The 17,374-nt window shown below is 38.6% G+C and overlaps 1 protein-coding gene across 2 annotated transcripts in view; it reads right to left on the reverse strand.

Moving 5' to 3' along the window:
- The window catches only part of LOC145984293 (cell adhesion molecule Dscam1-like), an 875,949-nt gene that overhangs the window by 109,761 nt on the left and 748,814 nt on the right, over positions 1–17,374 (reverse strand). For both annotated transcript variants that reach the window (XM_083117935.1, XM_083117934.1), the window contains exons 13-14: positions 11,622–12,029; positions 7,030–7,188 (exon numbers count right to left, since the gene is read on the reverse strand). In XM_083117935.1, coding sequence (XP_082974061.1) covers positions 7,030–7,188; positions 11,622–12,029 — 567 coding nt within the window. The remainder of the gene's footprint in view (positions 1–7,029; positions 7,189–11,621; positions 12,030–17,374) is intronic.

A 17,374-nucleotide genomic window follows, 5' to 3' on the forward strand; every position in this document is an offset into this window, starting at 1 on the left:
TCTTTCAACTTTCCTTCCACTGTTTATCCCTCTTTTTATCACGTTCCTTCCCTTTATTTCTGTCTTTCTTTCTATCCCTATCTTATCTCCACCCACTTGCATATGAGTGATTGTTACCAGTGGTGTAGTCCGAAATTTTGCACAGGGTATACGCTAAATGTCGTGAAACGTTGAGACCATGTTTTCATTAACTTTATATTATGTTTCCGTTAAATACATGGATGAAATCATTTAACTTACACAAAAAGGTAATTTATGGTAGAATACTGACGATGATATGCCTACATAAAAGAGACATATTACAATAGAGAAGGCATTTTCAAAATAAAAATAAATAAAAATATGGAACACATATTTTAATAGCATTTAAACATAAAGACCACACTACTATTTTATGGTGTACAGTATAGCATGTTATTTTATTTTTTCCTTGAAGATGTTGCTTTTGTGAATTATCACTTTATGACTTTAATAATACTAATAACACTAAAGATGAAAAACTAGGAAGAAAACAGTTTGACAATACGAAAAAGTAAATTTTTCACTTTTTAAATTCTTTTCGTGTTCAAAACTGAAACGCAAATACTTCAATTGCCGTGTAAAAAATAACAGCCTTTACAGTCCCCTGCCAATTGTTGCGAAAAAGAGAATCAAGAACATTGTTGAGACTTTCGAACAGGGCTTACTCGATACTTCGGAATATCAGGTCATGTTAGTCCAACTTCTACGATGGTTTTAATAATTATAGTCAAATGAAAGCGACAAAATATTGGTGTCCATTATGTATTCATCCCCTTTTCAGCTTTATGTTCCCGATCACGTTGAATGAGAGGTATTTAAGCGTAATAATCTTAATGGGGGTAATGGACAAATTACATAAAATATGTAAATATAAAAGAAAAACCGAAAATAGAAGATATACGCAGAATGTATACTTTAATGAGCAAGGTCAACATGAGGGTATACGGCGTATAATGCCGTATACCCTTGACTACAGGCCTGATTGTTACTCTGGTTTGAAGATCTCTCATGTAAGCTATTTGGGTGGTTTGAAGGGTGCTCAGACAAATTCACGTTGGGCTAGAGGAGTGTACGAATTAAAGAGAGGCGGTGCCGGGGATCTCCCCCCACAAAAAAATTATCCCGGCAAAAAAAATATTTTTATCCCTGCCAGGGATGTATTTATCCCCTTCAAACAAAATAGAATTGAAAGCATAAAGTATACCATTTCTTAACTATGAAACAAACACCACTGAAAAAAAAATCATTCGCAAACAGTTATTTAATATTTAACACCTTTGCATCCTACTTCTCGTAAAAAGTTCTACTTTTTAAATAGCGTATTGTTTACTTAGTAACAGTGTCATTGGGTGCAGAGATTTGACAAAAAACGATAAACATGAAGGTATGTTAGATGGAAATTCAATTTGAACTTGGGAAATAGAAAATTAGTTACGTTTTTTCAGTGCTACTACAGATCATTCCCTAACATTCGCTACGAGACTCGGCGGCAAGCGGCCCGGCGTCAGAGATTGTCTTTCCCGGTGTACGGGGTCCTCGACAGTCGCACGCTACAGTCTGTTTTTTTTTCCCGCTCTCCCTGCCTTCGCTCTCTTTCCCTTTCTGTTGACGTTGCAGACTGACGCCAGTATAATCCTCCCTCGGAAGTTGTTTTGGTCGTGTCCGTGTGTTGAAGATTGTGGCTTAATATGGCACCACAAAAGTTCACATTACAACAAAGGATTTATCTTGTCGAGTGTTACTTCGGAAAGAGGAATTGTGGAGAAGTGCGACGACGTTTTGCAACGAAATTTCCTGGCGTTCCCGTTCCACATAGAACCACTATATTAAACCTCGTAAAAAAGTTTATAGAGTAACAGGGTCAGTTCTGAATAAAAGTGGAAAGAAAAATGGGGAAATCTAAAAAATAAAGTGTACAAAGACAATCCGCACACCATCCGTGAGTTAAAAGAGAGTATTGTACGATAAATCGGGAGAATTACAGTAGGCGAACTTGCACGTGTAAATGCCAATTTCCTTCGCAGATGCCACGAATGTGTTACAGCAGAGGGACATCATTTTGAACACCTTCTGTAGTCAAGGTTAGTACACAATTTTAATAGCCGACTTTAGCGACTGTCGCGGACCCGTTCACCGGGAAAGTCAAGCACTGATGCCGGGCCGTTTGCCGCCGAGTCTCGTAGCGAATGTCGGGGAATGCTCTGTAGTCCAATGGCTTCTTTGGTGTATGAGTTTGGATTTTGTTAGAATATAAATACACTGTTTCTAAATAACCTGTAAAGCTTAACATAACCACCGTTCTAAGATGCTTAGAACCACAAGGCAGTAGTTTAATTTACTGACTGGTAATATATACAAGCTTGCATACCACACAAAAATCTACCTCCAGATTGATTGATTGATTTAGTTTATTTTACTTTGCGTTCCGTGCCTCTTGGCTAATTTGCGAAGATGGGAATGAGTGATGAAATGATGAAATTGATGAATGGACATTCACAAAGAACCAAGCCCGAGCGGGATTTGAACCCGGGACCCTTGGCGTCGCAGAGCGATGTGCTAACCACTCGGCAACAGAGTCCGCAAAAATCTACCCCCAGAAATGAAGTCACAAATACTCCACTGAGTCGGCATCCCCCCGAAAACAAAACGCTTAATTCGCACAGTGGGCTAGAGCTCCCCTCGCTCACCAGGCGGCGCCACTCTTGCACATGCATATGAACATGTGCGATAGGGACAGGGTTGCTCTTCATTAAGCACAAATACAGAGAAGCCAATTCTCTCGGATTCCCGTTCGGTAAATTTTACGACACTATTAGACTGTAAGTCAGACGATGGGGCTTAGACGGAAGACGGCCCACGATCTTAAATAGATCTCAGTGGATGCGTGCTTATTGTTTCCTTTGCACGTAACGTGTATTATTGTGTCTAGTGGCCTTAAACTTTCATCAGCGATTCGCCCTTGAGCTATCGGTGGAGTCAGTCAACGCGGCTTCCAATTTATGGCCTATTAACCCCTCGAAGGAGAACTTCCAACAGAGACAAACACATTTCGGGGACCTGTTGGGTTGGGAAATTTGCGCTGCTCCTTTCTGCCTCCCCGGACTATTTCCTTTCCCATAATGAGCTAATATCAAGTTGGAGAGAAAGTTTGGACCATCCCCTAATAAGAGTGACAGTAAAGTTACTCTGGCATTAATACAAGATGCTATAAAACGCTCCATATTTCGGCTAAAATGAAATGTTTAAGACGAGGAAGATATTGGGCATGAATGATGGCATAAACGTGACAGTGAAGGTATAATAAATACAGGTTATGTCTGACATTCTGCAATACGGTAACGTGTGTAAGTACTTAATCAAGCAATAAATACGCTATAGTATAAATCAAAGTACGGTATTGATAATGTGTATAAATCTGACTTGCATGCTCCAGAGGTTAACGTCATGTGCAGTGTAACTATCCCCTGTCCCATCTATCTCTGGAGCAAGGCTGCGCATAGCGTCAGATTGATTGAATTGCTTTATTTTACTTCGCTTCTTGTGCCACTTTTGGCTAATCTGCGAAGATGAGGATGAGCGACGATATGATGAAATTGATGAATGGACACTCACAAACATCCATGCCCAGGCCAGAGTTCAAATTCGGGACTCCTGGCGTCGTAGCACAATGGCATAGCGTCAGAGAAGGGGAGGAAATCGAATGTTGAGAGCGAAGCAGTAAACGCTGCTGGGAAGGCTGGTAACTACAGTCACCCCCCCCACGCAATACCGTTCCCTTTCGCCTGTTAATTGGTGGAGCCGTCTCGCGTCACTACTTTAGCAGAGACTTGTTTTCGTTCGCCTACTCCAGAGATAACTGGGACAGGGTATAGCACAATGTTTTCAAAGTTTTCTCATGTCTACTTCATGCACAGAAGCTAATCGGGACTGGATCTGAACATCTTATGTACCCATCAAGAATAGAACTCATTGGTTACAAGGTGTTATCACAAGGTCTTGGGTTCGAATCTCCCCAAAAAGGACAACGCTGTTGTTGTAGGCTACTTGGGAATCATGTATCACACCTGTGTGGTATCCTTATAAATTTTCTGACATCTTGTAATGCTGTTTTCTTTAATCTTCAGCCTGTCTCAAATGGGAAATTAACACTACACATGTGACATGCAGCATACCGCCCACCCTTCCCCCTCTGCCATCCCATTCATTTTTTTCTCACACCGCCATTGTCAGTCACATGGGATATAACACGGATACTTAATATTTTTTTCTAAAATTAAGATTCACGTAGGCCTTTTCCAGTACTAAATGGTCAAGTATTATATTGAAAACGAAAGAAGTTACAGGAAAATTATTTTAGTTCTACCCTAGACACTGGTTTATATCCTTCAACCAGCACTGCATTTAGTGACTGATTGATTGATTTCTTTGGCTAATCGAGACTATGAGGATGAGTGATGATATGATGAAATTGATGAAAAGGCACTCACAAAGAACATCTATGCCGAGGCCGGGATTCGAACCCGTGAACCCTGGCGTCGTAGCACGCTGTGCTAATCACTCCGCAACACAGGTCAGCCAAAATAATTTAAAAAGCATGATATTAAGTAATAATGAAATGTTGAAATAGCTTATAGATCCTCCTCAGTTGATATAATGCACAAATCTGTTCTTTCAATGCAGGAGAATGTAAGATCAGAAGTGAAATATTCATTGCCACTCCACAAATAAAACTCAACCACCCTGGATTTCAATATGCATGCACAGTTCTTCATTAGCTCAACCAGAATTTAATATCAGCTGATTGAATATAATCAAGTCCTCAAATTAAAGCAATTTAAATCCAGCCTATCGAATTTGCATGTGTTGCTTTTTTGCTAAGAGGCCATCATATTGCATTAACATCAACGTGTGCTTACAAGGTCTACGACTCTCCCCAATTGTTTCCAAATTGCACTGCTCTACAATGGATTTTTTTTTCGAAAACTAAAGTAGTAGTTCTTCACAGACTTTGGGATGCTGAATTGCAAAATAGTATTAATTTTTGTTTGCTGGTTCACGTTTTCATTTTATACAGTGAAGTACTGTATAACGAAAACCACACGCAAATGTTGTGGAACAAGGCCGAGCATAATGGTAGAAAAGGGGAGAGAGCGAGTGGGCGGAGGGGGCCCGCTGCTAAACGGCTTGTAGTTTCAGCCATGTTACTCCCTCCATGCAGTCTTTCGTCTCATACGTTCATTGGTCGAGCCCTCTCGAGTGACTACTTGTCCAAAGTTCGTGTTTCCGTTCGCTTGTTCTACAGACTTCTGGGACAAAGTATACATCTTACGTAAAAATATTTTTCACAAACGCAATAACACATGATAACGTTAATAGTTGCCCGAAATAGCTTAGAAATGGTTTAAATTTCATACTAAAGATACTTACGTGCATACTAAGTAGCGAAGTAACATGAATTTTCTAACTAATTAAAGGAATCGCTAATTTCGTAACCTTACTTGCCTCAGTCCACACAGGGGATTGATCACACTGACCCGATAACCTAATAACACAGGGATCGTGATCAATTTGTGTTCTACCACGTTTGATATGTATCGAATTTCAAATTAGCTAGCTGGCACGCATGCCTGTTCAATTAACGTCATCAATTGTTTATAAAGTTTTGAAGTTCATCAAAAAACGCGTTGCAAACTAAAAGTATACAAACAGAAACAAAATCACGAATTATCTACGTCACAAGAACTAACAGTTGTGTACTAAAAGTTTCAAAAACTACTCTACTGTTCTGCTCACTGCTGATAAAGGTGCAATTCAGAGGGTCTAAACTACTGAGGAACCACTTTGAGGATGAGGATGTTATACATCATATGATAAAACTGATACCGAAGCTACACTCAGCCTGTTCCCATAGTACACCGTCATAAATGCGCTTAGAGACTGCAACCACAGACAAGAAAGCCATACATGAATCCGTGCGCACCAGTGACGGTGTCAGGGTAGTCACGTTTTATATACTCCTATATACCATCCATCTTCTAGTGTATTAACTGATGGGTACGGACAAAGATGTGTCGTTAATGCGGACATTGACGTCATGTTTACGCTCTATTATACCCTGTCTCAGTCATCTGTGGAGCAAGGCCGCGCATAGCAGCAGAGAAGGGGGAGAGATCGGGTGGACAGAACGAAGCAGTACACGCTGCTGCGAAGGCTGGTTACTGCAGTCGCTCCCTCCCCTCTCCACGCAATCCCGTTCCTCTCACGTGTTGATTGGTGGAACCGTCTCACGTCACTACTTGCGCACAGACTTGTTTTTGTTCGTCTGAGATATATAGCTGGGACAGAGTGTATAAGAAAGAAACCAGAGAGAGAGAAAGAGAGAAGGTATAAGAAAGAAATGATGGAGTGAGAAATAGGAAAATAAATAAAGAAGCGAGAGAAATAGAAAAATAGATAAAGCGAAATAAAAGAAGCGAGACAGGTAGGGAGCGTGTATATAAGCGGGAGGAAGGAAATAAAAGGAGATAGGGAGAGAATAAATTAGAGAAAGAGAAAACAAGAAAATAAAGATCTTGTGAAACAGAAAAGAAGGAAAAATTCTAGAAGGAAGGTAAGAGAAAAGAAGAACAGTGAAGGGGAAAGGAATGTAAATAGAGAAGGGAAGAATAAGTAGGCAAATAACGATTGGGGGAGGCAGGAGGGCGGGAATAATTTATGAATGATTCTTAATATACCCGTCCCTAAAGACCATACAAAAATGCAAATTTGAGCCAAAAAGATCACTTATTTATATAGTTTTTCTCCTTTGCTGGGGTTGACTGGTTGACCCGGGGGGGGGGGAGGGATCGTCCGCTCCCGTCTCCTCCCCTCCAGTGCCGTCATTGCTGTATGGTTATTAGAAAAGTTATTACAAAAATCTTTCTTAGTAAGACTGAAAGACGGTGCATGTTGAAAGGGCCTTGAGGATTTGAAGCATATACTTTTACAACATGAAATCATGCAACTTACCTAAGACTTGAACATTGAGTTTCCGTCTGGCTGTCTGACCGTCTGGATTTCTTGCTATACACAAGTATCCACCTTCGTCGGTTATCTTCTGAATATTCTTAATGGCTAGAGTTCCATTTTGAAACACCATCTGCCTATGATTTCCTGGAAGTGTATGCCCTGTTCAAGAAAAAAATGTATAAGAGAACAGAAAACAACGAATAATTAAATGCATTACAGAGTGTAAACCATTCGCACCAACCTATGAAGAACACTGGATGTGCTCAACTCAGAGATTTGTTGCATAAACTTACACAACACAAGTTGTAGGCCTTTATCCTGCATTACTTTCATAATAAAGATATGACCACGGATATAGTGTAAATAATATGGAACACTGACATGTATCAAATTGGAGTTCTGAAAAACTATTATGAACAGTAATTAAGTTGGGGGAATTCTTTAGGTATGAAACAGTTTGTCTTGTTAAACGCGGGGACTTAATGTCTAAAATATAATAACAATACGAGGTAAATTATTGGGCGTGTTCGAGCCCCACAGGCCCATATAAGTTGGCGCCTCTGGTGTAAACATGAACTACCAACTCTGACACTACCAATGTAAGACAGTCAATTACAGTACCAATATAACATAGTTAAATGAACGTGAAATATCCAAGTTCCCCATGAAGGGACATTTACGGATGTGGGGCTAGGGCCCCCACATATTCTCGATCTCAGCCAGTTACCCCCAAGTGGGCAATTGGAGAGAAGCACACAATGATTTTAAAACAGAGACAAATGGGAAGAGAAGCAAGGTGTCAAAAGAAAATAAACTGAAAAGAGAAAGATATATAAAATAACAGGAGACAATGAGTAAACGTAGAGAGAAATTGAAAGAAACAAACAGAAGACAAAGAGAGAAAATGAGGAAAAACGCAATCAAGGGAAACAATGAAATAAAGGAGAATGAGATAAAAAGAAGATTGGCTCAAAGAGAACGAAAAGAGACTAAACACAGGGAGAGGGAGAGAGAGAAAAAGAGAAAGAGAAAGAGAGAGCGTAAGAAAGTAGAAACAAAGATAATGGGTGGGATAGAATATTATTATGTAGAGGGACAAAAGAAAAGTACAGCAGAAGAGAAAGAAATGAGACACACAAGAGAGAGAAAGAGATCAATTAGAAAGACAGAGATAAAGAAAGAAAGTTAGACATACAGGGATTAAAAATGAAATACGCACCGATACACAAGGACAAACTTAAACTTGGATGATTTTCTTACATAGCGACCAAACAACGAATTTCACGTATAGGCCTATTAGTACATAAAATAAATATATGGAAGTTGTTGCATCTAACAAACGTCGAAGTTAATAAATATTACACATGCAATAAAATGGATCGGAATTCTACTGCAGCATTTCTTCCAGTTGTTAGGACATGATTTCCAATCAATGCATCCAGTGCCGTCAACTTATATGGGCCCGTGGGGTCCTAGTCCACCCAATTTGTCGCGTTATTATTATTATATTTGTTATCGTTATTTTTGGTGGAGTGCTTATTGAAACGAGATTTTTCTTTTAAAAAATAGGATGCATTGTTGGTGGGCATAATACATAGTAGGATTTATGAGATTATTTTGTGAATTTATAATTCAAGTTTTTGGACCCACCCAATGTTTTTGAAAAGGTGACGCCCCTGAATGCATGAAATTTCACCCAGTTAAAAAAGGTAATACTTAAGGGCAAACAGCGATATTATACAATGTACTTGATGCATTTGCTTTTCCGTGCGTGCTGATTAAAGAAATGGCCTGATGGCTTATGGTCGATCGGACAATAAATAAAAGGGAGGAAAGTAATACCACGAAGTTGATATCTCGCTTTAGCATCTGACTCACGGAAAGCGTAACGCGGGACTATTTATATCAAAGAGGAGCAACAGAATTGAGGGATTCTCCCTCTTTCAACTGGGAGCAATCGAGAGTTCCAGCACGGCTCCGCTCTCTGCGTAAATCATATTACGCAGCGGCTCTTTCTTGATTGGGTTCATCGGTATTGTTTGTGTGGTTCGCTTCACTAACGGGATTGCCTTGTGGTCCTGCACTGCAAGGAATCGGTTTGCGGGATTTGGAACTGCATTTCCAGTTTTCAGAAATCATAAGCAAATTGTGTTTATTTTCCTTTCTTTGGACATGTACGTACACACACTGACACAAGTACAGTATCATTTTCTTTACAAGAAAACCTCACCTCCGGAATTTGATTTCTGCACAAAATAGAACTTTAAGATTCGCATGCGAAATCTTTCATTTGTAACAAATTGTTAATTGTTATTACAATCGCTGCCGGTATAGCTATAAGAAAATTGTAAATAACTTTCCATCACATCAAGCTTAATTATGAATGGTTATTTTATCTCAAGTGATTAACAGTTAGTTTTTCTAAATTATAAAAATAAAGCTCCATTAATTGGCTGTCTTCACATATACTTGTGTCTTTTTAAAAATGCATATTATTCATTTTTCATATTATTATAACATAGTATCCCTTCATAGTTTTGTTCATAGCAAGAGCGCCACGCTCAATTAACAAGGTTTAAAATTACTACTACTATAAATAATAAAAATAATAACTTCTTCTATTAAGTGTCTGAGGTTCAAGCAGTGACTTCTGACACCTAATATTTTATCAATATAATATTACATGTAAAATAAAATAATTGAAGACTAAAATTGGTAAACGCTGTAAGTGTCACAATAATTCAAACACCGTTTTTCACGTTAAACTGTGAAATGTACCATGCTTTATAATGTGGTAAACGTGAAATGTGGCTGGTAGCCCTCTAAGGGCGTGTAAAGAGGTCACTAGTGTGCACGTTCTTACGGGATCACATCAGTGCGGAACGATGCGATTTCCCAACACTTTCGCTTTTGGCACTTACAACATATACCACTTTTAGTCCTCAATTCATGAAATTATACTATTTTTATTTTATTCTGATCTTCATATATTTAAATTTTCCGGGTTTTTCGAACGGATAAACATTAGATATTCCCGTATAGATTTTTTAGAAGTACCTTAGGTATGACAACACTAGCTTATCATAACATTATGATACAATGGTTAGCATAATTAAAACAAATAAGTTTCAAACAACTTTTTTGAAAAGTTTAAAACGCACACCTAAGTTTTTATTTTCAAATGCGTTCAACGTTACACATGTTTTTTAAATTTATTGGAAATACATTTAATGAACATTTTCCAAATCAAAGCTCGCTTCTGCGTTTTATAAGATAAAGTTTTGCTATTATCAGTTTGTATTTTATTGGGTTTATAGAAAGTGTAATTTCTGAGGATAGGATGACGGTGTTAACATACAGCAGGATGTTCAAACTAAAAATACTTAAAACAACAAATAAGTGTTCAAATCTTATGTCTTTGTTTCTTTCCAAATGTGTAAAACTTTTATCGATAGAAGTATCATCCCATAAGATAATGGAAGTTTCAAAGAAGAAACGTTCATCCATACAAATACATTTTCTAGATATTTGTTTTAACTGCTTTGTTCTTGAAAGCATTTCTTTAAACTTCTTGATTAACTTGTAAATGGCGAGGTTAAAAAATGAACATAACTGTTGAGGTGGGTCTCCTGGGTATTCTTAAGTGTTTTCCTTTAATAATTTAAAATTATAGACATTAAGTTATATTTGAAGAGAGTATTACTAGGAGGATACTGAAGGAAAAATTAGTAAAGAAACAAGTAGTCTTCTAATGTATAAAAGTGAATACAGGCCATGGATTAAAAATAACAAAATCATGAGACCACTAGCGTACGCAGGAAGGAGCTGGAAGGGGGAACGGGATACACAATAAATTATTTCTAGGGTGTTCGGGAAAAAGCGCTAATGTCAAATAATGAAATTTTATAGCAGGCAGTTATTTATGTTAATTCTCTTAATAGGAAACATAACAGGCATGTTGGCTCATCATTGAATCTTTACACATATCCAATATAAATTTATACTTAAAATATTTTCTTTTTGATTCAGTGTGACTTAAATGAAAGCAATATAAAATTTCAGTTTGTAACTTAAGGGCTTTTCCCCTAACACCCTAAATTTGTTATTGTCATTTTTTAACCTTGGTTGTGAAAATTGTTCAGAGACAGAAATGGTAATTGGGGGTCATTTTAAGGGTGGGGGGTTGAATTTACCAGTTTGGGTTTGCCGCTTTCTTTTTAAACTTTAAATTTTCTCACAATTTCGGAGGGGGCTGTAGCTAATTCAGCTCCCCTCTGCGTACGCCAGTACTATACCTGCTATTCTCTGTCCCGGGAATCTGTGGAGCAAGATCGCGCATGTCGGTAAAGAAGGGGAGACTGTGAGTTGGCGGAGCGTAGCAGTGCGCGCTTCTGCAAATGTCTGGTAGCTATTCACTACCCTCCCACGAGTTCATTGTCTCAGCCCTCTCGAGTCGCTACTTGCGCAGAGACTTGCTTCCGTTCGCTTGCTCCAGAGATTCCCGGGACAGAGTACACAACGATTAAAATATGTTTCAAATATTATATTTAAAAAAATGACACGACTTTTGGCATAGCTGGAAGGGGCCTTACCTTCTTTCTCCCACCTGACCTCGCTGATAGGATACCCGCTCACGTGGCAATCAAAGGACGCATCTTTCCCCGCAACGACGCTTTTATCCGCCATCGGCTTGATGTAAGGTGGTCCGTAGATGTTGATCTTGGCGGCATGGCGCTCCACGCCCACTTGGTTGGTGGCCACGCACTCGTACACGCCCCCGTCCTCCAGGCGAAGGGAGGTGATGTTCACGTAACTGATAACGCTGTCAGTGTCTACTCGATTACTTACAGCCACGCGAGGGTCCTGGGGCAGCGGGGCCCCATCCAACAGCCACGTCACCGCCGGCGGGGGGTTCCCCGAGGCCACGCAACGGGAGGAGAACGGAGGGCCCGGCTGGAGAGTCTGGGACGAGAACGTGCTCAGGAAAATTGGTGCTGCATCTGCAAAGAAACGGACAACAGTTGTGAACACAAATGTCAGAAAGATACAATGCTAATGTAGTGTGTATCATAATAAAGTAAACAACTTATCAGGTTTATATATAAAAAAATATCTGAACCACAACAATAAGAAAATTTTCAAGTTTTGTTTTCATGGGCAAGGATTTTGTAAACACGGTCATTGTAAGGTTGGTGCGTTGGTGTAGTGTTAAAGAAAATGGCGACTTTTACATGTTGCCAGATCTGACACCCCTAGACATCTGCATTTGGGGCTTTGTGAAAGACAAAGTCTATGTGCCACAGAATGTGCAACAGCTAAAGGGGAGAATAAGAAACGCCCTTGGTTTGTTGGACGAGGAGTTCTTGGGAAAAGTGTGGCAAGAACTCGAATTTTGATGGGATGTGTGTCGCATAATTGGTGGAAGCCACATTGAACATTTGCAGACATTTGTAGCCATTGGTAGCCATTTGTAGACATTCATAGAAACTTGAAGCGTTACTGATTGATACATATCAAATGCCATTGTTGTATTTCACGTAGTTTAGTCGAAATTAATTCTTAAAGTTGTTTTCCCTATTATGATACACCCTGTATACGTATATATGAGAGAGAGAGCCGATTTCCATGACGGAGTGGTTAGCAAAGCGCGCTACGACGATAACGGGATCGAATCCCGGGCTAGGCATGCGTATTGTTTGAGCCCTTTAATCAATTTAACCATATCACTCATTCTTCGCGATTAGACAAAAGAGGCAGAAAAGAGAAGTAAAATAAACCAAATCAATCAAACAATGTTTGTGTGTATGAAAGAGAGATAAGACAGAGCATCTACTAATTTAAGACACGGGCTTCCAGTTGCCGTGGTGGTAACGTCACCGGTTTGTAATAAAGGGGCCCCGGGTTCGATATCTTGTGGAACTACATAGTGGTTCGGATCCCACTCTAATCCCAACCCCGATTAGCTTATCTGTGCATAAAGTCGACTTAAACAAACCTCAAAACTCATATAAGACATCCTGGACTTTGTTTATTTCGGTTTAAATAATCTATCTAAGAAATATTTATTGGAAAAGCTAGGCAAAGTTTGATTTAAATAGACTATGCAGAGAAAGGTTAATCAGAAGTGGATCATTTTCGTCATTATGTTAATCTCGACGATGAGGATGAATGATGAACTGATGGAATAGATCACGAGAGACAGAATTCATATTAAAAAATTTAACCTAAGATTCTAGATTCCGTAGCGCGTTTCGTTAAGCACTCCACAACAGACGTACTTTATTTTAAAAGGTAGTTTAACGTTAAACGCTTCAACGTATATACGAGTCAGAGTACAGGAGAGCTGCAGATCGGGCAGATTCGCTTACTAGGCCCGCCTGTCTGGCGAGCGGGCGAGTAAAACTGTAGACCTGAGTTTTGACCAGTCAAGCATCGAAAGCCCACGGGTACCTGGAAAGCCTTGCAAGTCGATGCTCGCTTATCTTCAGCGAACGCTCATTCCGGTTTTGCACATGTCTCCAGATACGTGAGTCACGAAGTCACCCTTGCCAACTTTTAGATTCTAAACTGGCCAAGGAGCACTTAAAATGTTCATCACGTTTTTATCAATTTGAAATTGCAGACATTTATTCCTTGGTAGAAAACATTTGTATCACTCACACCCAGTGGCGGCGATTGGGTTCCAAATCTAGGTGGCCAAGGTGCAAGAGTTGGGGGGGGGGGCAAGGACAGTTTAATTTTGCTTCGTAGGTAAAGTTAGGGTGGTGCAAAAGTGGAAAAAAGTAGGAGCAACTACCCCTTCTTGGCCCCGCCCCTAATCGCCGCCACTGCTCACACCTGTAAAGGAGTACGAACCAAGTTTCGCAAAAAGTGCCTTCGTAAATATTTAGGAATTTAGTGTGACTGGTGGTTGTTCCACATTAAACATTTTTTGGGGGCGCTCCCATATGGCGCAGTATTTGTGTCGTCGTCTTGTAATCAAGGGGCCCCGGGTTCGATACCCGGTCGAGACATATGGTGGTTCGGATCCCACTTTAAACTGTAGGTCCAGTCCCGATTAGCCTTATTGTGCATAAGTGACCAAATAATGAATCAATCAATTAAGCAGATTTTCTCTCTGGTGTAATTTTGTCAATTCATTATCCGAACACTAAGGCACGATGGTCTATAAAATGGAACATGAAATCAGAATTTGCATTATAAAAGGTTTTTGAATATTATCTCTTTCAACAAATCGTCGTTCGCTCATGTTGTTGCTAGATATCTAGTTCTACAGACCGCATTGATACTAATACGATGCAAAATATAATTGTTAGCTTGTATCTTCATACGGGTGCAATCCTATTTACACATTTCAACAAACAAACTACGTAAAAAAGAAACCGAGAGAAGATTTACGACTTCAAGACCAGAAAAGTGATATAAAATGAACAAGACACACAAACCTATTTCAAGACCTTCGTAACAAATTTGGTAAATATATGGTAGTTGGTTTGACATAACAATGAAATTAATTTGAGAAGTTACAAAATCTTAGGTACAGTGGCGTAGCAACATATCGCAAGGCCCTGGGCGAGATTAGAATGCAATACCCCATGCGTTCTTTAAGTTTGAAATATCAGTGAATTTGGTACACAGTCATCAAGAAAACGTCAGCAAATTATATATATATATATATATATATATATATATATATATATATATATATATATATAATAGCCTAATAATAATAATAATAAAATAATACATTTCTGACGAAAATTATATTTAATAGTACGCGACAAAGAAATTTATACTTGGCTCAGGTACAGTAACACGCAGCTGGAATTTACATTACCCAAAGCAGTAGTAATAGTACGTTTTTTAACTTGTTCTTTAGGCAGTAAGACAACTGAAATATCCTTAAATATGCTAATTTTTTTTTTTAAAAAAACTCAGAAATACAAACTAAGAATCTTTAAACATAACCTATATACTATTTAATGAGTCGTTCTTTGTTTCCTTATTTCAAAGTTTGTAGGATGAAAATGTCACAAACCATGGCTTAAGTAGAAAATATCGAAGGACGCACATTAATGTCGGTGCTTGATAGAGCGGGGGGAAGGGGGTGCGCTAAACCACAATCCTGTCTAAGGGCCCAAAATATCTACCTACAAGCTCTTTGACACAATCGGTTTCAACATCAACAAATCTTAAAACGATAGTCATTTGCCCCATAAGTGTGAAATCTTTGGTGTAATCAAATGTTGATATTTTCTAGTCAGAACACAGTTTCCCACAATCACTACGAATGTACATGTAACAATTTATTTTTTTCGTCTGCCATCTTGTATTGTCTTGTAGTGTTGTTGTTATTTTTTTTTCTTGTTGCTAAAGTTTCAGTATAAAATTGTCTTTCAGTACTGTATCTGAAACTTTACGTAAGTAAATAAATAAATTTGACTTTTTTAAATTAGCAATTTTGATTTTGTTCCACATTAATTGTACAAGTTAATTTTGAATTTTAGGACTTAGATAATAATAATAATTGTGAATCTCATTTTGTTGTTACGTCTTAATGTTCTTGTATTATTAAATATTTGACGACGTAACAAAATCGTAAAGTACGCGTCCGCAAGAAACAAATTTGGGTCCCTCAAGTACAGTCAGAATCTTCCAGGAAATGTATGTAATTACTTAGAATGGCTGATTGCGGCTACACTTACATTAATAATTATACAAATCGATCCTCTACCTGTGAATTTTCACATATTACAACATATCTTTCTTTGGCATTTATGTATTCAAAAGAAGAAAATACAAATACTTATTTTTCCCTCCCCGCCCCCTCTTAACACCTGGGTAGATAAAAATAATGATTTTAATTTATAATTTTTGATATTTTTTTACTTTCTTTCTTTGACACCGTAAAAAAGTAAAGTGTTCCCCTGTGCTTAGCACCACGCCAAGAATGCGTATAGGGGGTGTGGGGGTAACGCCCCACACTTTCTTGATCCGGTCGTAAGTGGGGGTGATGTGATCGCCTTTATCCCAAAGGTTTCCCCAAGTACCCATGTTATTCGACGCTGGGTGGGCGCCGGGGCCGCTTCCAACGTTAGAAAAGTTCCCGGATTTGAACCGGCCGGGGATCGAACCCGGGACCTTTAGCATGGTAGTCAGACGCGTTACAGACTTTTTTTTTTAAAAAAAAGGAAAGCCCCTATGCGGAAGCTTCCCCCATCACACTTCATTCACTCATATCATTTCATTCATATTTCAATTTCAAGACTTTTCAGGACAGACAATCACAAACATCCATGGCCGAGCCGGGAATCGAACCCGGGACCCCTGGCGTCGTAGCGCGATGTGCTAACCACTCCGCCACAGGGGCCGCCCTACTGAGCCACCGCGCCCACTTTCTTTGACACCGTACACATAGATATATTTTTTATTAGAAAGGCTTTATCTCATAAACGGCCCTGTAAAATATTTGAACAGTTTCATGAAAGCGATAACAAATTACATGTAAATAAGCATTTCTCTGTTTCTGGAACTTAACATAATGAACCTAATATGAAAATGTTTGTTGAGTGTGTTAATGAAACTATTATAATTTCAGTAACTTTTCTTACAGTTAAAATAAAATATTCTGGATGTACTTTATAATTTTAACTTAAAATATTTTTTAGTCTTTGTAGCCGAATTTTAGTGTTTTTAATGATAGTTAGCCAAATATCAGCTGCCATATTTATTTACTTTTTAATGATAATGACACTATTTACGGTTTATCATGATTAGTATTTTGTATATTATTCTATTTACAAAATGTGCTAGTTTTGCTTACAGAATTATTGAATTTTAAATCAAGGGAAATTTAAGTGTTTTTTTTTTCAGATGACATATTACATTTACTTTCGTATGAGCTTCACCCCATCAGTACATATATTTTGTTTCCTCTATTTCCTTTCTTAGAACATAGAGGTAAAGGTGGTATTATGAGCCATTCATGTATTATGAGCCCCAATATCTGTTCATGGAGTGGCCTCAGCCTGGTGGCGATGATTTCAACTGCTAATTTAGTAACGCCTTTTGCCGCCAGAGAGTTCTCGTTCAGTTGCAGCTGATAGTTTGTGAGTGAACGTGTTCTTTTTGTTTTCTCGATCTGAAAAACTTTGAAAGGTAAGTGTTTTGCTTTTAATTGCAGTACTTATTCATTTAAATTCATCCTAGTGCATTATTGGATTGGATAAAGCATGTTTAAAAGATTGTTTTGTGTAGATACTATGTAATTTTGCAAGTAACAAAGATTCGTTATGCATGTTCCAATTCTAATATGGCAAGGGTTGTAAAATGAGCCCCCATCGTG

Source organism: Lepisma saccharinum, chromosome 2 (genome assembly GCF_977018435.1).
Source record: "Lepisma saccharinum chromosome 2, izLepSacc3.1, whole genome shotgun sequence".
Taxonomy (NCBI): domain Eukaryota; kingdom Metazoa; phylum Arthropoda; class Insecta; order Zygentoma; family Lepismatidae; genus Lepisma; species Lepisma saccharinum.